The sequence below is a fragment of the Maylandia zebra genome, linkage group LG5 (genome assembly GCF_041146795.1).
Source record: "Maylandia zebra isolate NMK-2024a linkage group LG5, Mzebra_GT3a, whole genome shotgun sequence".
Lineage (NCBI taxonomy): Eukaryota > Metazoa > Chordata > Actinopteri > Cichliformes > Cichlidae > Maylandia > Maylandia zebra.
This window is the reverse complement of record NC_135171.1, coordinates 33365065-33390028: the sequence shown is the minus strand read 5'-3', so window position 1 is coordinate 33390028 and position 24964 is coordinate 33365065. Positions and strand designations below refer to the sequence as shown.

The window sequence follows — 24964 nt, the reverse complement described above, 5'->3', positions numbered from 1 at the left end:
ATATACTTGTGCGTAGGCATGTTAAGCTTATATTCTGCCATTGTCATGTATTAACGTGCTAAATCAAATTACAGTCTATTACACTTCGTTTAAGAGATATTACCATTGTACTAATCAATAAATAGATATATCAATAAATCAATAAATAACACTGATTTAACACCGTACTATAATTACTAAATTTAATTACTATAATTTAAGAATTATTAATTTATCACAAAGTAATGGAGAAATAAAATATTTGCAACTAAGAAAATAAAAAACATTGTCAAATATATTATATAGATTCTAAAATATTGTATTCTTTTAACTTCTCAACATCCAGTTAACTGACAAACCACTCAGTTAGGTTACATTTTAGCCACATGCTCAACATCCATAGTTTACTTGAAGATGTTAACCTTTCTTATCAAGTCTCATACAGTGGGGCAAAAAAGTATTTAGTCAGCCACCGATTGTGCAAGTTCCCCCACCTAAAATGATGACAGAGGTCAGTAATTTGCACCAGAGGTACACTTCAACTGTGAGAGACAGAATGTGGAAAAAAAAATCCATGAATCCACATGGTAGGATTTGTAAAGAATTTATTCGTAAATCAGGGTGGAAAATAAGTATTTGGTCAATAACAAAAATACAACTCAATACTTTGTAACATAACCTTTGTTGGCAATAACAGAGGTCAAACGTTTACTATAGGTCTTTACCAGGTTTGCACACACAGTAGCTGGTATTTTGGCCCATTCCTCCATGCAGATCTTCTCGAGAGCAGTGATGTTTTGGGGCTGTCGCCGAGCAACACGGACTTTCAACTCCCGCCACAGATTTTCTATGGGGTTGAGGTCTGGAGACTGGCTAGGCCACTCCAGGACTTTCAAATGCTTCTTACGGAGCCACTCCTTTGTTGCCCGGGCGGTGTGTTTTGGATCATTGTCATGTTGGAAGACCCAGCCTCGTTTCATCTTCAAAGTTCTCACTGATGGAAGGAGGTTTTGGCTCAAAATCTCACGATACATGGCCCCATTCATTCTGTCCTTAACACGGATCAGTCGTCCTGTCCCCTTGGCAGAAAAACAGCCCCATAGCATGATGTTTCCACCCCCATGCTTCACAGTAGGTATGGTGTTCTTGGGATGCAACTCAGTATTCTTCGTCCTCCAAACACGACGAGTTGAGTTTATACCAAAAAGTTCTACTTTGGTTTCATCTGACCACATGACATTCTCCCAATCCTCTGCTGTATCATCCATGTGCTCTCTGGCAAACTTCAGACGGGCCTGGACATGCACTGGCTTCAGCAGCGGAACACGTCTGGCACTGCAGGATTTGATTCCCTGCCGTTGTAGTGTGTTACTGATGGTGACCTTTGTTACTTTGGTCCCAGCTCTCTGCAGGTCATTCACCAGGTCCCCCCGTGTGGTTCTGGGATCTTTGCTCACCGTTCTCATGATCATTTTGACCCCACGGGATGAGATCTTGCGTGGAGCCCCAGATCGTGGGAGATTATCAGTGGTCTTGTATGTCTTCCATTTTCTGATGATTGCTCCCACAGTTGGTTTTTCACACCAAGCTGCTTGCCTATTGTAGATTCACTCTTCCCAGTCTGGTGCAGGTCTACAATACTTTTCCTGGTGTCCTTCGAAAGCTCTTTGGTCTTGGCCATGGCGGAGTTTGGAGTCTGACTGTTTGAGGCTGTGGACAGGTGTCTTTTATACAGATGATGAGTTCAAACAGGTGCCATTCATACAGGTAACGAGTGGGGGACAGAAAAGCGTCTTACAGAAGACGTTACAGGTCTGTGAGAGCCAGAGATTTTCCTTGTTTGAGGTGACCAAATACTTATTTTCCACCTTGATTTACGAATAAATTCTTTACAAATCCTACCATGTGAATTCATGGATTTTTTTTTCATATTCTGTCTCTCACAGTTGAAGTGTACCTCTGGTGCAAATTACTGACCTCTGTCATCATTTTAAGTGGGGGAACTTGCACAATCGGTGGCTGACTAAATACTTTTTTGCCCCACTGTATATTGATCTTGTAGCTATAGGGTTTCCGTTTTAAGATTTCCATTGTGGATACAAAACCCTGCCCCTTAAGCAAATCTCTCATGGTGCAGTGAACGTTAACACAGAATGCAGACAAACGTGGGTGCAACCCAAACCTGTAAGAAACACTGTATTAACCCTATGGATTATTAATAGGGGCACACTTGATTAGCTTAATTCAGTCTTGACAAGTGTACAACTAACTGTGTTACACTGTACACTGGAGTAGAAGCAGTGTGAGTAAGATTTTATGAATGACTGTGGCAGCTTGTGCGAGTACATGTGTGACTCACCGCAGAGCTTCGTCCTCCAGACATCTGTCTCCCAAAATCTGCGAAAGCAGGTGTGAAATCGGGTCCTCTGGAAATCACCCTGGAATCCACCGCTCGAGACGGCAGCTTGTTTTGGTTCATCTGCATGAAACATAACATACACAAAGACATACATAAACACACAAGGTAACCCTAACAGCAGGGGGAGCAGTGATACCCTGGTAATCTGGTAATATTGGCAACAGGGCAAGATGAGCCTAATAAGCGTGTGTGAGTGTGTTTGTGTGTGGAAGGATGAATTTCTAACCCGGTAGTCACTTTTAAAGGTGGCCTCCAATAAATGACAGTCATACTACATTATCAGTCTATTGTTTATATGTTCTTCTAGCACCGGTAATAAATTATGCTCGGCTTGTTCTGCGGGCCGTACAGTAAGAAAAGTCAGAACCAGATGTGGAAGGGGAGGACAGAAGAAAGGAACGCAGGAGAGAGCGAGATAGTTGTGGGGGAGGAGAGAAGAACAAATCCAGCTCTTTGTCTTTCAGCTGTCCTTGACTTCCTCTTGACTCTTTTCCAGTGAGATTTCACTTTCTCCCACAGAGAAAATGAGACTTTGGGATTGTACCAATCAACTGTTCGCCGGCCTGGTTGTTCTTTTTTGAGAGATGGGGGAGGGGCATGTGCTCTTGACACTGCCAAGTGTGACATAATAGCAATGTGATTTTAATCAAAACAGCATTTCTGCAGGCCATATGCTCCACCCATACATATGTGTGGATCGGAGCAACAAACTAAAACAACGTCTATTGTCGCCTGTTGACATGTGGTTGAAAAAATCCTTTTCATTCATTTCACAAAAAAAGGTTGATTTGAAACTAATGCTACAATTAATGATTGTTTTCAGCACCATTATTTTTTAATCTTTTAAAAAAAATGGCATTATGAATAATGCCCAGAGCCTGCTGTGATTTCTGTGTTTTAAGTCTGTTCTTTTTTCCTCGACCAACAGTCTAAAACCCAAATGACAATAAATGCACAACGCTTTGAACTTCACGTTTGAGAAGCTGAAACCACAAGTATTTTTCAGATCAATGAGATAGAGTGGACTGTTTGGAATTAGTCTACATCATGGAGAACATTTGTTAATACCTTCAGATCAGGGGTCAGCAGCACACCTCTTCCAGCCCCTGCCGTGAGTGCAACTGTGCTTATTTTCAAATACATGCTGCTGGAGACCATCAAGACTCGTCATTCACTGGTGTAAGCTATTTAAACTCCAGTCTTTTGGATTTTTGCTGCAGTCCTTTGGTGACTTTGAAGGGAGCAGAACCACATCATATTGCATTTATTTCCTTCGTACGGTTTATGTGAGTTGCAGATCACCCGAAAGTCCATCGATAGCGAAAGGGACAGCTCTTGCTTCAAGCACTGCCAAAGCGAGAGCTAAATTTAATACACCTCAGGACCACCATGGGCCTCCAGCTACCACACTACAGCCTGCTTTAGGAGGAGAGAAGACCATCCACTCATTTTCTTAGCTCCTCGTCCAAGCAGGGGGATATGACCTGGATAAGTTACCTGTCCATCACAGCGTTAACACAGACAACCACATGCTAACATACGCACTTAATGCGAGTTTAGAAACACCAATCGACCAAGTATATTTCTGGACTGTGTGGGAAGAAAAACCAACACAGGGACTTCATGCAGGCACAAATGCCACACAGCAATGCCCCAACCAACAAGGAGGGTCAAACCAAGAGCCTTCTTACTGTGAAGTGACAATACTAATAATTGCACCATCAAAGTCCTCCAACTAAAACGAGACAATGCTTTTGTTTTGTTTGCTTCTTACTGTTCTGAGGCCTGAAGACTCGCTGAGCACCTTTATAACGCACACATCAATATCCCCTCCTCAGACAAAGATGCCCAAAACCTATCATTTTTTTTGTCACTAAATGATTTAAGTGATAAGAGAGTGGTGATAGATATGGGATTTTAGCTAAATGTCAGCTGAAGTCTGGTAACAAGAAGTCTGGCTCTGGGAATAAATAACAATAATGGAAAAAATAAAGGAGGGGTTTAGCCCAAGATAACAGAGATGGGCCTGTCAAGGCCACATATCTGCAAAAATAAAAAATAAAAACCTGACAACATTTTCAGCAATCTATTTATCTACACAGATGTCAGGCTGTTTAAAGCTTTATGAATTCTGCAAGACTGCTGGGCTATCTGTAGCTTACCTTGTCCAGCACCACATCGCTGATCGGTGGGAGCCCTTCAGGCTTCTGTATGCAGGCAGGCATGAACTGGAAGCCCAACAGAAACTCTCTGTTATACTGACGTTTCCCACTGGGTTCAGTCAGGTCTGGACAGCCAAGCAGGATTGAAGAGGAAAGTAAAGGGGGAAAAAAAGGATAAACAGATATGAGAAACAGACAGAAGTGCTGAGCTTTTCATTTAGAGGCAGCTCTAAATATAGAAATATAAAGACAAATATTTTTATTTGTAAATGCAGAACTCCATCCTTTGCTCCCTGGATTTCAGTTTTGCCTTGGGTCATTTGAAAACACTGTTCACACAGACTGAGGTCCTTCTCACCTTCCATGTCTGGAGGAGCTCCGGTGGAGTTCTCCTTGTCTCCAGGGGTGGCTCCGCTGTCGCTGCTCTCCGTCTCCGAGGTGTGGCCTGCTCCGTTCCTGATTGGCTCCAACTCTGCTTCACCATTTTCCTCTGGAGCAGTGGGCTTTCCATCAGCTTCTGGACTGCTACCAGAAGCAGGAGCAGGGGTAGAGGTGAAGGCTGATGGTAGGGGTGCTGGGCTGCTGCTCAGAGGAGCTGACTGCACAGCCTGGTCTCCAGCAGGCTGATCTACTGGCTTAGACTCATCCTATGAGGAGGCAAGATTCCATTAAGGTCCAAGCGTGTTCAAATTAGGGTTAGGGTTACATTTAAACATATATTTTTAAGGTGTAATTATAACGTACTTGCAGGGCACACTTGTACATGAAAGCTTAGCTTTGAAATGGGTATTCACTGATTAAATTAAGGTCTACTTGTTTATTTTCAGGATAGACCAGTATATTAAATCTGTTGAGAGAGCCGCTGTTCTGCAGCTCTCTCAGAAATTATTTTACAGGTTTTAACTGCCCCCACCCCCCCCCAAAAAATACATATTTACTGTAAAATAAACATCTGGAAGTCCCTTACATATTACACACTAAAATGATAGTTCATAAAAAAAGAAAATGTAAAAACTGAAGCACAACATGCTGCTTTTAACAGACTGAAACAAATGGTGACAGAGTTCAAAGACATCCTGCTGGTATCATTTATTTCCCTTTACTCTGTCCCCACAGTCATTTAACTAGAATTTGAATAGCCCAGTGCTTTTAGCAGTCCTCATCGTGGAGACTCAAACGCCATCTATGCACATAAACAGCACAACAGGAAACACCGAACTTCCTCTGAGTAATACAGCAGAACAATTAAAATACAAATACAGTCTACCATCAACTCAACTATAATACTTGTATTATAATATAAATTCCCATCGGTTATTATATAAGGATGTAACCTTTTTACTTTTAGCTGATGTATGGGAAAAGCTTGTTTAGTAAACAACCCGCTGTATTCTTCACCTTTCTTTTGGCTAGTTATGCAGTCTTAGGGAATAACAGCACATTTCACCCAGACAATATATCTGATTTCATTAGTGTGATTGCTGCATGCAGAACCCAAACAACATTAAGCGGTTCAGCTGAACTTGGCCAAGGTATGCATGCAGTGTGACTGTTATTCATGAGAATGGGACTCATATGCTTTAACAGCTACCTTCATCAAAGTTTACAAATCTAGAACAAGGTGTGTCACCAATTCTAAAAATTGCCTAAAATCAACCTCACCATGCTCTTAAAAAACCTTGGCCATGAAAGAAAAGGAGCAAGGGTGCCAGACAAAAGTTTAGATGTAGAAACAAACTGAAGCGTACTCAGACAGCTTAGTGCAGTGTGAGCACAGCCCAGCAGGTGGCAGGGGAAGGGAAAACAACAATGCTAGGACATGGTACAAGACAGCTACACACAGGGTATAACCTTCATCAGAGACCTAAAAAAAATTCAAATCAAACAATGCCAAAGGTGTGGAGATATTTTCTGAAACACCACTTATACATGGCATGGAAACACCACTCTGAAACACCACAAAATCTTTAGTCAGTGTAAAGGGTTTCCTCTTTTTTCCCCCCTCTTTTACTCTTTGTGTTTAAGATAAGATAAGATAATCTTTATTAGTCCCACATGTGGGAAATTTGTTTGTCTCCTAGTGTGCTTTGTGTATACGATACTAATGTATCTGTTACTAAACCTTCTATTTTTACATATAAACTTCTGGCTTCCAGCACTGAGATGAGCTGAGAACAGAAACACATAATGAACTTTTTTAGGCTTATTTATTATCTACACTCCTAAGGTTTTATGTTTAAAACCTCTCTGTGTGACTTTTTGTTTTTTTGCATATAACGGCTCAAAACCTGTTCAGCATAGACTAAAAATAAGCCATTTAAAGCCCTTTATTTGTTGGCCAGTATTTGGCGGTGTTAGAACTCCGCCACAGCAACAAGCCTGTGCAAAACCATAAAAGAAAGGAAACGAGAGTGGAACGGAGATGGTTTTACATGCAGTGGACTGGCTGAGCAGTGGAGATGATGGATAACTCCTTGCTGACGATAACAACACCCCAAAGTCATTTATGTCTGCTTCCCTAACCACACATGTGGAAACATTTTCCACTTGAACTTTTGCCCAAATTGTGCCTTTCCTCCTCTCTCCCTCTCACATTCCTGTAACACTTTGCAGGACTACTCCTAAATGAATTAAGACAAAATAAAAACTATTTCGGAGAAAAAAAAATATCACAGTATCTCAAAAAATTATCGATTGTTTATTCGTCCACAGACTATAAGCCACTTCTCTCCAGAGGCTAATAAAAAAGAATCTACAATTTGATGTCAAGCTCAATACCTAGGTTTTCTTTCCTCTCTTCATCCTGAATTATGAGTTAAGAGGCCAACTTCTTACCTCATCCACATTTTGAGGTGCATCTCCAGTAGAGGTCCCTTCATTTGGTTTTCTCCAGGTCTTTGGTATTGCAGAAGCAGTCTGATTAACTACAGGGAAACAGAAACGCAGGAACTTAAGATCACTTGCAGCCAGTCAGTAAACAAGCAAGTCATGAGGGATTTAAAAGGTAAATTTGATTTAGTAAGAATGATGGCAAGAAAAGCATCTTTTTACTCAAGTTACAAACCCATTATGTTTTATCAAACTATCAATCAATGCTCCATTTCAGACAGTTTTTACTACTGTCTCTATGATTTCAATGAGAGGAGTTGTCCTTAATATGGCTCTAACCTTCAGTTTGAATATTTTGACAACCAGAAGAAAACTGAGTTAAAGGGAGACGGGTTAAATTTGCTTATTTCAGCTAAAGGTCTGCATCCAGATCCAGTTAAAACAAACAAAATTCATAGAGAGAAATGAAAATAAAAAGTCGACATTCAGTGGGTGCAATGCCGAGACATGACCCTCAGTTTATTCAGCCACTCAAAATGAATGAAGATTTCATAAAAAGCCCGTGTTCGCTACCAAACAAGTAGAAACAAGAAAGTGTAAAAAATATTTCCTCTAATTTCCATGACTTGACTTCCTTTCCTTTTCCTGTGTTATGTTTTGTTTGATTGTGGACTACTGAGGATCAGCTATTTTAGCACAGTGTTTGAAAAGAGATCATCTGCAAAAACGTGCCTTATGGATGTGCCCAACAGGACCACTTAATTCAGCTATTTATGTATAACATCATAAAATAGTAATGGACTCATAAAACAGCCACTCATTGGCTTGTCACTGCCACTTAGTTTATAGCACGCTTTTAAAATGCCACATGCAATCAAGAACTTAAACGAACTCAGTACCCGTAATAGGACTCTTCCTGGTGAGTGCTTGTTGCTGGGACTCTGTTTTGCTGTCAGTAACACCAACGTGTGCCTCTGCCCCTCCTCTAGAGATGAGGTCTTTAGTGTCTAAGGACTTGCTCAGCTCATCAGCCTCCGCTGTGGCCTGCACTAGAGGCGGAAGGCCAGGAGGGAGCATAACTGGCAGAGTTGGGACGGGGCTTGAGGTCAGGGTGACTGGCACCACAGCCACAGGTGCCATAGGGGAGAGCGTAGCAGCAATGGGCACCTCTGGCCTCACATCAGAGGGCAACGTTTGAGAGGAGGAGAGCTCTCCGTAAGCAGGAGCAGATGCCTGGGGCTGGAGAGAAGGCTCATGAGCTTGAGTGTCCAGCTCAGTCCCAGAGTCTGCAAGGCCGTTCAAAGCCTTGGGAGCCAGCGATGGAGAGGCAGCTAAAGTTCGTGGGGCATCTAAAAGAGGCTTGTCTGTGTTGGGCATCTGAGGTGGTGCCGAAGAGGGCTTGCTCTCCCCAGCAGAGGAGGAGGCGCTGTGAGAAGATGCTGAAGTAGTGGACTCCCTGGCTGAGGGACGTTCACTAGTGTTGGCGACTGCAACTGGGAGAGTGACGGGGCGTGCCAGAGAAGCAGTGAAGGGAAGCTCGGGCTCGGGAGCAGGAGAGGGCTCAGATGCAGGAGTGTTGGCCTCCAGTCTCTCCAAGGGAGCGTCAGGCTGCACAAGCCCAGGTGAGGAAGACTTCTGGGCAACTGGCTCCAATTTTGGCAAGTCATCTAAGAGGAGGAAGGAAAATGAATTCAGAATGCAGTTAGCAAAGCTCAAGGTTTTTCCAATCAGAATCATGTATTAACACGCCTTTGTGTTAAAACATTACCAAATAAATAAATTAAAAAACAAACCAGAGCAACCAAAGTTCAACCATTTGCACAAGATATTGTTAACAGAGAAATTCCCGTGAAAGCTTGTCAAATCTTACAGGTATTTACAGGAAGAGCAGGAGGCACTGTTGATTCAATACTCATTTGAATGTGAAATGAAAGTGAAAGCACTCAATCTGCAATGTCAAAGTGATCTTTAAAATATCTGAAAATCACCAAAAGAAATACAGCTAGAGGGAAACACTGGTTGCTGTTATGGATGAAACAGTAAAATCATTGATTCATCAATTACATTACTTTAGTATTTTTTGAGCACCTAATGGCATGTTTTTACCATATGTACATACCTATAGTTACATATGCATGTATGTATTATGTAATGTAATAGGATTGGGCCCCTATGTGTTGGGGAGTTTTAGATGACATTTAAGGACAAAAGAAGCGTTCGGGGCAGACCTGGCCCTGGTTTGGTGTCTGAAGCCACAGCTGTCAATGGCTGCTGTGGCTGCTGGGGCTGTTGAGACTGTTGGGACTGTGGTGGTTGTGGTGACTCCAACGTGTAGCTTCCAGGATGGGTTTGCTGTTGCGGAGGAGGCTGAGGCTGCGACTGCTGCTGCTGCTGCTCCGGAGTCTGGCTGCTGCTCGGCTGCTGCGATTTGAGGTAGAAAATGTGAGGATAATGAGGGTGCGGCCATAAAAACTAGCAACACAGAAAACCAGAAAGAGAGGCACAAAGATGCAGGCAAGCACGCACACAAACAAATAAACAAGCCCAAATGCAGAATTAAGCAAAAATAAGGAGTCCAACGAGGTAGAATAAGAGGAGAGATGAAAGACAAGACAGGAGAAACAGAAAGACGGAGAATGAGGGATGCGAGAGGAAGGGCAGGAGGAGAGGAGAAGATCAGGACGATGCGGAATTAAAGCACAGCGAAAAGGGGGTAGATGCATTAAAATGAAATTGGGAGGGGGCACAAAAAGACAGAGAAAAAGAGGAAAGACACTGTTAACATCCACAGAAGGACACAGGGAGGAAGAAGTCCTAACATCCCTCTCAGAATTCAGAATCCAGGGAATCTGTCTCATTTGGGCTTTTCTTTTTTATCATTTATTAAAATGTGTCAATAGCATTAGAACACTAGATTTTCCATATAAAACAAGGGCTACTTTTTGTTTTTTATAAAGCAGCAGTATGAGTAGTCGGCGATGTAAAGATCAGGAATGAGTACCAACACATTTCCATATTTATCTAAGCACGATGCCAAACAAATTCAATTTTTTATTTTGTTTGTTTGTGCAAGAATAGATTGAACAGAGTTAGTAGAATCTGCAACCTGAGTGGATTCTGAGGAAGGAGTAGGAGTATAAAGAAATTACATATGCAATCTACTGTAAAAGGTAGTGAATGAACAGAAACAGTGAAAGGAAGAAAAGCAGGTGTAAGATTAACAAGAGCTGTTAAACAAGATTACAACAAACTTACTTATTGCTATGAGACTATCACATGCAGAGTGATATTTACAAGTTATGAACCACCTCCATATCTACACATACTGTATGTGGCATTTAATAATAATCTAACTTGGTTATTATCTTTATGTGAGCTTTTGAGCTTTTATGCTCCCAGAAACAGGCTAAGAAACCAAGGGAATGAACATAATGAATGTGCAAAGATTTACTTTTAAATATTGGCCCTGATTAAAATACAACAGGCATGTAACATTCTAGGCTGAAAGCCCTCATTAATTTCTTATGATAGGGCAAGATGGCTGAATAAACTGATCCTGTCTGACACACACAGTGGCAGAGAGGAGATTAGAGCAGAGAGCTCACACTGCAACCAAGGAATATGAAACCTTCCACCTCTCTAAATACTTCTACGTAACTACTGCAGGTGAGAGGTGAGTGAGGGTATTCCAGAGTAAGCCATACCTGTGGTGGGGTTGGTGTAGAGGAGGGGGGGCCGACAGGAGGCGTTGAATTCCTGCTCCCTGAACCCCCTGCCATGATCTCCTCTGTGATATCCTTGCCACCCTGATTGGGGTCACGGATACGGATCTGGGAGGACAATGGCACAAAAGAAGAAGAAAAAAAAAAAAAAAATCAGACCTTACTAAAGCGCTCAAGTCTTACAGCAATCCTGCATCAGCAGTAGATGATGTATTTTATCAGCTAAGAAAGGAAGGAATCAGACTTGGAGGGAATCTCACACTCAAATTGGCTGTAAATGATGATATAATGACCAGCTTTTAATTCAACAAATACACGTATGTTGTACACGCTAGAAAAATTGTTATATCGGTAATATCTGGTACTTTTCAACATAATTCTCGCTGGACAAGTCAACCATCAAAAGTTGGGTGAACTGAACTTCTACACAAACACACGAGAGACGAGGGAAACTAAGGCTACGTTCACACTGCAGGTCTTAATGCTCAATTCCAATTTTTTGATCAAATCCAATTTTTTGTCTGCTTGTTCACACTACGAATAAAATGTGACAGCAAACGCGCTCTAGTGTGAACCCTCAAAGCGGCCCACATGCGCAAAAGAAGACGTCACACAAGGCGCTCTGTTTAGACCCAGACCAAACAGTATTGTTTGACTGATGGCCTTAATATAAAGACTTGTTTCGGACTTTACGTTTCCCAATTTGCTTTAAGTTATAAAGTTATTTTGTTATTTACATATGGCCTAATAATTATCCTTATTGCTGTTTTAGAGAGGAGCGGTGCTTCAAAGGATAGTTGCAGATTTCTGTCAGAATCTGCAGATTATACAGTACAAATAAAATGGTCACGTTTCTCCAACGTTGTCTTCCCAACAGTTTCACTGACATCTACACGGGACGGCCAGGAAGCGCTTGCGATGTCTTATTGGGCGCTTCTCCAGCACTGATAATTGGCATCTGTCTTGTGTCAGTGACGTAAAAGACGGATTTAATGCGACTTGACCGTTCACACAGCAGTCGCTTTCTGAAACATCAGATGTGTATCCGATTCAGTACCGCATATGAAAGTGACCCAGATCGGATTTGAAAATATCGGATTTGTGCCGTTCACACTGTCGTACCATGATCGGGTATGGGTCGCATAGGGTCAAAAAAGTCAGATTTGATGCGCTTTCGCCTGCAGTGTGAACATAGCCTAAGAAACACTGAGGAGTTCCTTTCCAACTTTCCACCATGAAGAGAAAACACACCTTCTTTACATATAGGAATGAATGAATTACCTTAATTACCTTAAATTAAAACACAATTAAGTAGGAACAGTAGACCAAAAGGACACAACTACTTGCTTAGGGATAGAAGTGTTTCCTTAATAAAAAATAAAAAAAATACCCAGGCTTAGGACCAGTATGGAGTCAACCTGAAAATCCAAGTGATATGGTATTTACAGTGCCACGAGAAAGTATCCAGCCTCTTTCAGATTCCTTAATCTTTTGCAAATGATGATTTAATTGATTAAGAGGAAAAAAGGTATGCAAATCTACCATTCGTTTTTCATGTAGGGCTAGGTAGGTTTGGACAGTTTTTCCCCTTAATGAATGAAATTATCATTTAAAAACAGCAACTCTCCAGCATGAAAAGGCACAAATTAAAAAGTCCCTTTAATGTGTGACTTCTTTTGTGTGGCTTCCTCTTGTTTTGTGTATATTCCTCTTGTTTTTATTTGTTCCTGTTGTCTTACTATTTGTATTTCCTGCACAGTTTGTGTGAGTCCCCACAATTTCACTGTACATGTAAAATGACATTAAAAGGCTATTTGATTCTATTCTATGAAGAGGAAGTATTTAGTCTAGTTATCTTTGTCTAATATTAAAACTTGCTTGATGATCTGAAACCTTTAAGTGTGACATGTGCAAAAAACTAAGAAATCAGAAAGGGGGCATATACGATTTCACAGCACTCTATCCTCGGGGTGCCTCCCTTCCGCTACTTTACAGGATACAACGCGAGCTAATGTCATAGCTAGGGGCCAGCCAACGTCAACAAATGACCAGTTTCCAGCCCCAGAGACAAAAAAATGAAGCATATCCAGCTGACAAAGAGACAAATAAATGCCACTGTAAGCATACCTAAAGGAAACAGTGTTTAGTCAAACTACAGCCTTGTCACCAGAGTGTTTTGGCCAACGCCCACCTATACAAAAGTGCGCAACAGGATGCTGATTCCAGTTTACTTAAAAGTTATAGGTGTCATTACTAACAAAGGTTTTGTAAAAGTTATACAAAATATCTTTAATATTTAAGTAAAGGATGCCCACTGAATTATGCCAGATTATTGAAGTAGTCTGTCATCTCTTTATTTGTGATAGACAATGTATCTTCTTCAAAGGCTTTGAACGAAAATCATGCAGGTGAATAAAAAAAAAAAGAAAAACAATTTCAGCCTTGGTTGGAATAATTTTCACTGTGAAATCGTTGAAATTCTTATTTTTATGTTGTGTGAACTGACTTAGAGGTGAAATTTGTCCCAAAAAAAAGAAAAAGAAATAAGTATTGTGTCAACTTTTCCCTTTAAAAAAATTACAGAATTAATAGGATACTCACTGTTTTCTTCTCACGCTTGGTTGGTGGAGGTTGCTGTGGTGTAGGCACTATGATAGGGGGTGACGGGGGGTAAACAGACTGTCCTGGGAAGTAGGGTGGACCAGCTGTGGGAACGGGAGCAGGGACAGAGGGTGAGACAGGTGGGTGGTACCTGAGGGGATCTGAATGAATTTGCAAGAAAAGACAAACAAGAACAGAAGAAAGGACATCTTAGTTAAACCTTACAGTCACAGCACTGTAGGCACACAAGAGAGTTAGTGAGTGTTTGTGCTACTCTGTCATTAACTGAGATTTTATGGGTACAGGACTACCACTGCATGTGTATGTGTTGCATTAGTGACTCACGATATGGGGCTGGGTACTCCCCTGGACCTGGTCCAGGATAGAAGGTGCCAGACCCTGGGGGCTGTACAGAATACTGTTGAGGAGGTCCCACGTAGGGTGTACTGGGGCGGTACTGTATAGAGGACAAAAGAGAGAGACAACCAATGAAAACAAGACATGTACTGACCGGTTTAGTCTTTTATTTTTTGGGTCCTTTTTCGTTTTTATTTTTTTATTTTTAGCATTTGTGGGAGTTTTTATGGGTTTTAATGGTCCTTTTGATGATCCTTTGAATAATCCACTGAATTCTGTCTAGACCAGTTTATTATGATCTTTTAGGGTTGTTCAGAGGACACGCAAAATATTTGTGCATAACACAAAAGGCAATGCTGCTGCTGGTGCGCAAACTTTATACATCTAATGTGGAGCTATGAGTATAGCTGATACTCTGCTAAAGACATAAAGACCTAGCATGTGGTTTTACTCTTAGATGCTAGTGGAATAATTCTGCATGAATTAAACTGCACAGTTCATAAATAATTCTCATTTATGTTACACTAGAGCGTGTAGTAATCCTCTTGTTCATTCTCTGTCTGAAATAAACTATTTTCCCTCCCTTTCAGATTACTTTTGGCCCACTTCTTTTCTCATTGGCTGCCATTTTCAAACAGAAGATTTCAACAGCAGGTGGGAGGGGCTTCTCTATTTTAAGCCAGAACTTTTTGGAACAGTTTGAAGCTTGGGCTTTTGGCTCTCATACCTGAAAATTTGCATTCACCGAACTTGTTATTTGAAACTTTGGGTACTTTTTTATATAAGCACCCACTACTGTTATAGTATAACCATCCATTGAGTTTTACACTTCTGACTCTGTGTCATGGGGGCAGCAGTCTAACCAGAGATGCCTTCAGGTGGATACAAAGGCATTCCCAAACTAACTGACAAATACATCCTATCTCGTGTGCTCTCGGTCAGCTCAAAGATCTTCTCCCGCATGGATGTGCCAGAAAAACACCCTGAAAACAACTTCAGCAGCTGCTTTCAATGCAAAGGAGTAACTGCCCTACTCTGTGGAAGAGACCACATACACTTGAGAGGAGGTTACTTCTATTCGAGAGATCTCTTTCTTAACCACTACAGACTAGCACAGCTCAATTTCTTGGTACATGACAGTGTAAATATATATGACAGAAAATAACAAAAAGCACACTAGGGCCACTTAAAGCAATTGTTAATGTAATCAAAAACTTTAATCTTAAATATGACCATTCATTTTTATTGCTGGGTGCTGTCTAAAATGTTTTCCTGACACTTTAAGTTTGAATAATTAAATATACAGCCACCATAAAACTGGATGAGGTTGGCACAAAGAATGGAAACAGCAGACAAACAACTAGCCTAGCTGTTTCCAAACAAAACATTTTAACACCACCTCTGAAGTGCTCTAATTTACATATTATATATCATTTGAATTCTTATCGGAGTTTCAAATTAAAATAACACAGAAAAGTTGATTTTAATACTCTTGGTGGAAACTTTCCGATACATGTTTTTGCTGAAAAGTAAAAATAAATGTAAGGCCCAATCAGAGTTGAAGAATGGTATTGATAAATAGATAGAGCAACTATTTTAGTAGTCTTAATTGTACCTATAATAGTGACTTCTTTACCTGTGGGATGTAGTACTGTGCAGCCTGGGGGGAAGGGAAAGGCATGGGTGCCATGGTCATCATTATTGGTTGATTAGTGGGGTAGACGGCTGCCGTGGGAGCTTGTGAGCCAGGCCGTATCGAGGGCGTGTTTGTCGGGATGGTGGGCCTTGCAGGCTGCATTTGAGTCCTCTGAAAAAACTGAAGATAACAAGGCAGAAAAAATAGAGAGAGAAACAGCAGAAGACATTGAATACTACCCCAGATACAAAGTATCATTTCAGCAGTCTGTCATGCTTTTTCTAAATTACAAGCAAGTAGACTTTTAGACCTTTACTCCAGATTTGGTTTTTATCAGCAGCTTAAAAAAAGGCCAGTGACCACAACTTTCCCTGAAAGCAATGCTGCAGACAGTTCAGACTGTTTCATTAGACCCACTCTGAAAGTCAAAAACACTTTTATGTCACTTTTTCTCCAAAAATAACCAATAATCTCTTCCTTGAATTATTTACTAAACATCTCTCTGAAGTTTGGATTACATATTTTAGCTGGCAAGTAATGTGATGAATCAGATGAATATTTACATAGTGGCACCAGTCTGAATTTAGCTCACTTTACACACTCAAGTCCTTAATTTTTCATCCTGCCACAAACATCTAACCAGCAGCCTTAAAAGCACGATTAAGTCATTCAAACAGAGATGACATTTGAGTTAAAAAAAAAATGCCCACAGCACAGAACTGCAATCATCCGACTCGGTCAAACCTCATGTGTACATTGCTGTCGTGATCCCGGGCAGCTTCACAATGTTTCTATTGTTAAAGTGTCCGACATGGTCACGATTGAGGTGGTGGATCATTTGGTTTAGGTCAGATCTCTTGACTCAGATCAAAATTGAGTCAAGAGACTGCTGTCATATCTTTCTCATTACAAAATTTTGTTCTAGCAATTCAGAGTGAAAAAACTAATCAAGGCACAGATGCATTAAAAGAAACAAAGATTGTTTTCTCTGTGCTTTATTTCAGTTCTGTTGTGTATGCTACTGTCTTTACACCACTTCCATTCATGAATGTAACACAATCAGGGTTAAAATATGATTTTATCACAATTCTGGTGATTTTCCTGTTTGGGAATGATGGAACCTCTTTAAATCCATCAAGCAGTCATGATGTTTCTCCTGTCAATAATATATCCTGTTGCCATTTGCTACCAAGATGAATGGGATAGATTAAACTATTTACTATAAACATTGGTGTGTTAATACATTGTTTTGAGTCAAACTTCCGGATATTTTATCCGTCCCTTGTTGCCTTTTTTAATCACAGTTTTATTTGGGATTTATACACAGATGGAGATTTTCTGTGGTATGAATATTAGTAAGATCACGGTATAGCTGGATAAGCAACCTGGAGGCGAGAGATAAAACTGTTCCTCTTTTGACTGCTCATATTACAGGTTTCCTCAGTATATCATCTGCCTCCATCCCACCCCAAACCTTGCATCCTCTTCTATCTCATCAACCCACTACATCCAAAAACCTCTGTGGACTTGGTGGCAGCGTCACCATCTCCAAACCATACATCATAGCAGGTCTCAATACTGTCGTGTAAAACTTCACTTTCACTCTTGCTGCAATCCTCCTGCCAGAAATCACAAGACCAGAGATAGACCTGGTTATGGTTTCCTGGAGAAGGCCCTAAAAACTTTAAGGGAAAGCAAAAGTTTCCAGTTTTTTTTACCTGGAATGTACAACTAGAAAAAAGTAAAAGCTCAGACTTTTAAGAGCCCTTAACTATGGTTTTTGTTTTGGCCAATCTCGCAGCTGTACAGAATGTGCGACACAGGCCACTGACCTGCTCGTCATGCAGAAATATGGTCTTTTCTGGTGTGTCAAAGAGAACAGAAAAACAAAACAAAAACATACAATACTCACAGTCACTCCAGCTACAGTGGCTTTTCAAATACATGTCACAATCACTTAAAAGTTAAACATCAGAGAGGGTCTGTATTTGATTAGCCCAATGAATTTAATATGCTGAAACTTTGTGTGCTGGGCCTGAAGAAAGACCACCACCAACAGCTGTGACCGACTTCCAAATAAGCGGGACTCAAGCTGGGAATACCCAACCACAGTCACAGAGTGCCTCAGTGAAGAACAGAATGGAGAGCAGAATAAACAATGCTGTAAAACAGTCTAAAAATATCCAGGAGGGAAATCACCTTTAACATAATAAATCAACTTCAATGGCTTTATTGTAAATAGCTCTGTGAAAATCTGGGAAATTACCGGAAAAGTCATTATCAGTCTCTGCTGGCAAAGCAAGAGAACGAGACAGAGACAAAAAAATTCAGAACATTATTAACACAAAGGAGCTTTGTCACTTAAAAACAGGCTTAAAACAATCACTAAAACAACTCCCCCAACAAGACTGTAACCATATATACATAAATTAGTCACCTATATAACATAAAACATATTTCCAAGGCAGCAAACACATTTCTTTTCACAAAGGACAAAAAATTATCTAAAAGAACAAATACTTGGGAGGGAATATACAGTTTCTCTCTAATTGTGCATGCTGTTCATTTAACTGTGCAAGGTGATAGAGGATGAGTAATGAATGGGGAGAAAACTAAAAAATTATAAACTGAAAATTCCACTAATGATCCTCCACGGGATAAAAGACAGGACATAGGGGAAAAAATGATGATGAAAGTCCACCGTACTAAGAGTACACTGCAGTGAAGATGAAGGGGTGTATAGGGTAAAAAGTCAGGAGGGATGGGATTATTTGAGCATGATCCTCGTCATGCCATGCAGGTCTGCAGAGACTTTAGACAAAGAGGTAAATTACCTGGATGGGCCTGAATCCTCCCTTGGGTATTGAAAGCAGGAAAAAAGAGAAAAGCCAATAGGAGACCATACTGGTGAGATTTAAGCGGCCACACACATCAACAGAAAGCTGTCCCATTACTTCTATCTAAATGACACAGTACCTGGTTCGGAATCGCTTTGGCAATATATATAACTAATATATATAAAATAATCTCAGAAAATGTGATGGGTAATAATTGGGCAGTAGAGCAGGAAAGACTCAAAAGTCACAGTCAAAATGTCAGATCGGCATTTCACTTGTTGCCATGTGGCACCCAATGTAACATGCACATAACTATTATTTAATCATGCATTTTTAGAAAGGGTTTCTTTGCCAATTGGGATGATTAAACCCTCGTGACAATGAAGTGGGACTTCTCTGCACCAGAGGGATCTCACTGTCACCTGAATCACTGGCTCAGCAAGAGGAGGGAGTGTTACGGGCTGCATGAACGATGAGTTTCAGACACATGTCTATATTATGGAGCAGATGGGCTTCATTTCAGTCCCCTGACCTTCATATGTTACTAGAATTGCCACCAGAGTTTAGGTGAAACCCAGGCAACAACCTCCTGGGATGAAATACGAAAACAAAGCAAAACTACCAAAAACAGCAGGCTTCACCTCAGCTAATTCAAATCACTAATCACATATGTACATGTTAAACAATGACAACGATAATTATAACAGTTCTGGTGTTAATTATAGATGCAAAACAACACGTTTCACAGTTAGAAAATGTACTCATCCTTGCAGATGATTTGCCTCGCAGTGGTTTGGTCCATTCCCTACCATTCCTTAATTCATTTAGTTTGCAAAGAAATAAACATAAAGCACATGATGTGTATGACAATGTTCTTTTCTTCTAGCCATTAATAATTATTTTTTTTTTGCATTTCATTAACTTCATGGTTTAATTTTTTTTGCTTCAATGCAGCTACCACATAGTTAAGTAGCAGCCACTCGAATTAGTCCCCTAATACATATTTTTGACCAGTTTGTTTGGCATTTTTTTCCAATATGGTTTGTATCAGTAATTGTGCTATTTAGCACTAATTAGCAGGTATCTGTGTCTGGAGAATGCAGTCGTACATTCAATAGATTCACCTTGCTAACAAAGTCCTTCTAATAATAGCGTTTCTCGCCACTGCTGTCCCTCTGGAGAATTCTCCCACAGACTTTACTTCAGGAGTACTGCGTCTCTCTCTTAACAGAACTACTTTACTGTGATACTTCTATTTTTAACATATTGCTAAAACCAACTCCTCAAACTCAAAAGAAAATGCTGAAAGTGAGTATCTTCATACCATTTAGGGTCACTGGGTTATTTAAACTTACCTAACTTTAGTTTTTAGTCTATGACAAAATATTTGAGTTAACTGAAAAAACTGAAACATTTTTTCAAACTTAGAAAACGAACTAAATTAAAAATATAGAGGAAATGTCCTTAATTTTCATCTTTTGGATTTGGTTTGGTCAAATTTATCAACACAACCAGCCTGAGGAGACTTTGGTGCATGTTTAATGAGATTTAAGATATCTGCATGACAGTGAGTCAACTGCTTTCAAAGTGCTGTCATTATGTCGTATTATCTTTTCTGATTTTCCTAAATCTTGTCCCTGAGAAAAAACCCTTGTATGATGATTTTAAAAAATATATAACTAAAACTAATGAATTTTAAACAAACTCATACTAAAAAAAACTAAACTGAAATGATCAAATTAAATCTGGAGTGTAAGAGAACCCACGCAGGCACAGGGAGAACATAAAAACTCAAAAGTCCACACAGAAAGCTCCCAGGAGCCAATGGATTTAAACCCAGGACCTTATTGCTATGAGATCAACATGCTTGACAGCTCAAATCTAATAAATAAATAATACAAATAAAACCTTTGATTTTTGAAAATTCAGGTTTACAGAGTCATTTACAGTGAGAAACTCTCAAGCAAACAAATGTTTATTTTAGTGGTAACTAATCTCCAATAACTCTGCTCTTTTGGTTCTCACACATACAGACAGAAGATGTGCTGAAAATCATAACAGCAAGTAAAAATCATGCTTATTTGTAGACAGACTTATCTTCTGACCAAATAAATGTTTGGATCTCTATGCTCACTTTACAGTGCATTGAGTGTGTTTCACTAAAACAATAGCCGTTTTCTCTGTTGGTATAAAAGGCCACTGTTTGTCTCCTCCTTCTTTCCGATTCCACTTCCGTGGTGGCACAAGAAATTTCAGCACCAATTTGTGACAGCCAGAGCGTGCACTTGTTTATGTGTGCGTGCGTCTGTGTTTGTGCCAGTAAACACGCCGGTTCCACTTTGATACCATCCTATTAATAGACTATATGAAATTTGTCTACACTGAAGCAACCAGAAGGTGAGGATGTTACACAGCAAGTGACAGGGGGCACATCTTGTGGACCAGTGGGTGTGAATAACACATCAACCTCATAAACGGGCAGCTGCATGAATCATAGTGGTGTGAATCAACAAACACAAAGATAACAGCAGGCCACATGGATTGAATGTCAGAACCCAGACATGTCTAAGACTCTTAGCATCCACAAGGTAATACACAAACACCATCATAAATCCCAAACTGCAAGACATGAACACATCAACATGCCTCCTATTGACTTTGGTTTACACAGTGTCTACAGTCTAACAGGATCCACAGTGTTATTTACACAGGTATCAGCTATCACCACAGGAAGATGGGGCCAATCCACACACAATTTTTCTAGGCTCTTTTCTTGACTGCAGCCTACCTGACCACTACCTTGTCTTAACACTGAAAAAGAAGTTAAAAAAGCAATATCTTGGTATTTATAGTGGGAACGAATTCCAAAAATATGACAGATTTAGCCACATGAGCATGTAATGTTCCCATTTCTGTTTTTAGGAAATATATTCTATCCAAGAGCTTAGGTGGAATATCATAATTGTCCTGTTTGCATTAACAAAACTGGAGAAATGCCTTAAAACTAAGGTAAAGATTATCACAACAATTCTCTACTATGAAATTAGTAATTTGGTGTCAGATTGATGTCTGCTCCAAAGAAGAGCAAGAATTGACATGCACCTCAGATTACCTGTTTGATTAACAAATTAATTTTAAAAAGTAGGCCCATTCAATTTCACTAATAACATAATAAAGTCGTACAACTGCTGTTTAAAGGCACTTGAGTGGAAGAGTGAATACTTTAAACATAATGTGTACTCAATCCAAACTATAAAAACTAAAAAAAATTGTCTCCCATTCAATTAGAAATAAAATAATGGATACTGAAAGTGTCAAATGAAATGATTCAAAAGAGACACTTGGCTTAGGCCGCAGTCACACGGGCCCACACCCAATCATCTGGCCACCACAGGTCACTATGGAAAAATGTATATTTCCTGACCAATTGCTGAATGGTTGCTGGTGAAACTGGTTACAAAGAGGTATACAGTGCTGTACTGAAACCCCCCTTGCGGATGCTTTGGTTGCTGGCAGACTGCTGCAGCTGAGCATGGTTTGCGTGGAAGACCCTGACTTGTCTGCAAAGACTCGCCTACTACAGTAAAGCGTAAAACTGAGAACGTTTGCTTTCAAAGTCAAAGCTGAGCTCTCTGGAATGTTTTGACTCAGAACTTTTACCCTGAAGACCAACATTCTCCATTTCCAGTTTTACTACCACTTATTGTTGCTTGGTTATCTAAGGAGCTTGGAAAGAAAGCAACTAGACTTTGTTAAGTTTCTTGAAGACGTTTCACCTCTCATCCCAGAAGCTTCTTCAGTTCTAAAACCAAATGGTGGAGAGTCCCAGGTATTTAAACCCTAGTGGGAGTTGCCCCTTAAGAGGGTCATTGACCTAGTATTGATCATTACCAGCAGAGGTTTCAGGTGAAACCACTGTCAGACCTTGCCTCGCCCTGTCACGTAACATATTGTGATCACCTGATGCAAGACATGAGTGGGCGTTAAGGCAAAACTGCATTGTAGGTGGCAGACAGTTGGTGTGGTAAGCCACCTCCTCTGTTCAAGGATGGTTCTTCACAGTAGACTGCTTCTTTCACTCCTCTTTCAACCAATCAGCCTTCTCTGTCTCTATTCTATTCAGTTCTCTTCTAAAATTGCTGAGTCTTTTCCTATCGAGATGGCTCTTCCATGTTGTGCCATGGGTTTATAGAGTGGCTGTTTGGTTTCCCCAAGTAAGCCAAGAAGGATAACAGCAGCTCTATGGTAAAATTGTATGAACCAACAAAGCATCTCCATCAAAGTTATGAAAAGAGTAAAATGTAGAACTTATAAACCAAAGCTCGCCAACGTGGTTATATATGGCTGCTAACAGCGCTCTCACACTGGCATTTATTGATGATTTCACTGCTAATGGAAGCAACCAGATGAATGCAGAGGTATACAAAAGCAGTCTGTGTTCTCAGACACAAAGCGTCTGATGACGACTTTATGCCCGAGACTTCAAGCAGTCGTTGACTGAAAAGCATTTGCCGCAAACCGTTAAGTATGAGAATTTTGTCTGACTTGATGAGTTTCACTCTGACTACTTTTAAACACCTAAACTTTAATAACTGATTTAAAAGGTCATCATCTACCACACAGTCCTTTCTGTATTGATATCAACCTAAATTGTAAATTTGAATGCAGTGTCCAATATTTCTATTTTAAATTGAAGGTGCTAAAACAAAGTGGCTAAACACAATTCCTAATTTAAAGCATAAGGTAAAACAAAAATTAATATGCAGACAGAATCGCTTTCAAAACTGTCAATATAATGAATAACAGTGGTTGGTCTGTACTCTGCTGTAGACTATGTGTGTTTGAGAAAATACAAAACTGAATAAACTAACCAAGTTATATAATTTAAAAAGCATTAAATGTCAAGGTTTCTTGCAAAATCTTGTGCAAAACATCCTACTTTTTCCACTTAGAACCCAAAGGAATCAATAAATTAAAAGCTGATAAAGGCCAAATAACAGTTACTGGAAGGAACTAATTTCACCCTCAACATAAAAATAAACATGAATAGTTCAAAAAAAGAATCAGGAAACAGCTCGGTGCACCTGACTGGATATCTTGATTAACTAGCAGCACGGAAACATCCCATGACAATTAAACCCTCTTTAACTGTTTCCAAGATTCTTGAAGGCTTTTAAATCTGAGACTATTTTTCTCCTAAGGAACAGCAGACGCCCCACAAACAGGCCATTGCCAACAGGGCCCAGCAAACTGCTTTGATGATGATGATGATGCAAGAGAGGGAGCAGGAGGGGCGTACAGCAGGGGTAAATTACCTGATGGTGGGTTGGTCGAGGGCCCGTAGCAAACTGGTGGGGGAGGGAGGAGAGGTCCAGCAAGGAGATTGAAGCAGTGATGGCAAAGCGGGGAGAAGAGAGAGCATAAGAGAGACACAGATACAGTATAAGATGAGCAATGGAAGCCGACGCTTGGAAGTACAACACAAAACCACAGAGCTACAAAGCTTTAGAGACACATGGCACATGATTCAACACTAGTTCTCAGTCACAGCATGCATTTGCAAATAATAGCTTGCAATTGTTACTTGTAACTACCACATTGAATATAACAGATTTTAAGGCCAGCGAAGACACTGTGAGTAAATGTCAAATGCAGAAAAAATACATTTGATTGTATAAGGCATACTGCAGTGAAATAAAATGGCTTAAGTGGCAGAATTTAAAACAAGGCTTACTGGACAGTGACTTATTTCCTGTTAGCTATGCTCTTCTGATACAGAAAGACTTACAAACAAAGTAAATGAGACAATATTATACTGAAATATTTTCTTCTAAGCTTTTTGTGGTAAGATTTTTTTTTTTTAAAGATCATTCCTGCTTTAAAGGTTTTCTTTCAACTACACTGAACATTTCAGGCATATATATTTCAGTCAAAGAGAAGCAGAACCACCAGCAAAACCAAAAGACCTGCTTGGTAGTTAATATCAAGCTTAAAATGGACCTATGATGGTTTTCTGTTTTTTTTCCCCCAATTCAAAAAAAGTTGGAATGATTTCTAAAATAAAAAGAAAAATTGCAGTTACTTGCAAATAGAGATTGCAATCTAGAAGTTCAGTTCCTTGGAATTGTTCATCTGCCTGCCTAACGATCCTGGTTATTTGTTCCACTGACGTCTGATGCATTTGCATTACGACGTCATGTAAACGCTCCATATTTTGGTTTGGAAAGTATCCAAGGTGGCATCAAGAGAAGCGCTCCAAAAAAAAAAAAAAAAAAAAAAAAGGACGTGAGGCTCACTTGCAACACAAGCAGAGCTTTGATCACAACAAAGGGGGGAAATACCTCCAACATGCTCAAACATTTGACCACAAAGCTAAATTCATATCATGTCCCATCCCGACTTGCAAACCACATAAACCTGTA

General features: G+C 40.1%; 1 protein-coding gene across 17 annotated transcripts in view; it reads right to left on the bottom strand.

The window, feature by feature from the left end:
* The window catches only part of eif4g3a (eukaryotic translation initiation factor 4 gamma, 3a), a 72385-nt gene that overhangs the window by 23075 nt on the left and 24346 nt on the right, over positions 1–24964 (bottom strand). For 7 of the 17 annotated variants that reach the window (XM_012918135.5, XM_012918144.5, XM_012918147.5 and 4 more), the window contains 12 exons: positions 23858–23890; positions 18540–18560; positions 15706–15885; positions 14058–14169; positions 13713–13873; positions 11094–11219; positions 9618–9861; positions 8289–9056; positions 7396–7484; positions 4919–5207; positions 4561–4685; positions 2339–2458 (listed from right to left, as the gene is read on the bottom strand). In XM_012918135.5, the coding sequence (XP_012773589.2) occupies positions 2339–2458; positions 4561–4685; positions 4919–5207; positions 7396–7484; positions 8289–9056; positions 9618–9861; positions 11094–11219; positions 13713–13873; positions 14058–14169; positions 15706–15885; positions 18540–18560; positions 23858–23890 (2268 nt within the window). The remainder of the gene's footprint in view (positions 1–2338; positions 2459–4560; positions 4686–4918; positions 5208–7395; positions 7485–8288; positions 9057–9617; positions 9862–11093; positions 11220–13712; positions 13874–14057; positions 14170–15705; positions 15886–18539; positions 18561–23857; positions 23891–24964) is intronic. The other 10 variants (XM_012918137.5, XM_076884239.1, XM_012918142.5 and 7 more) reach the window with 8 other exon arrangements.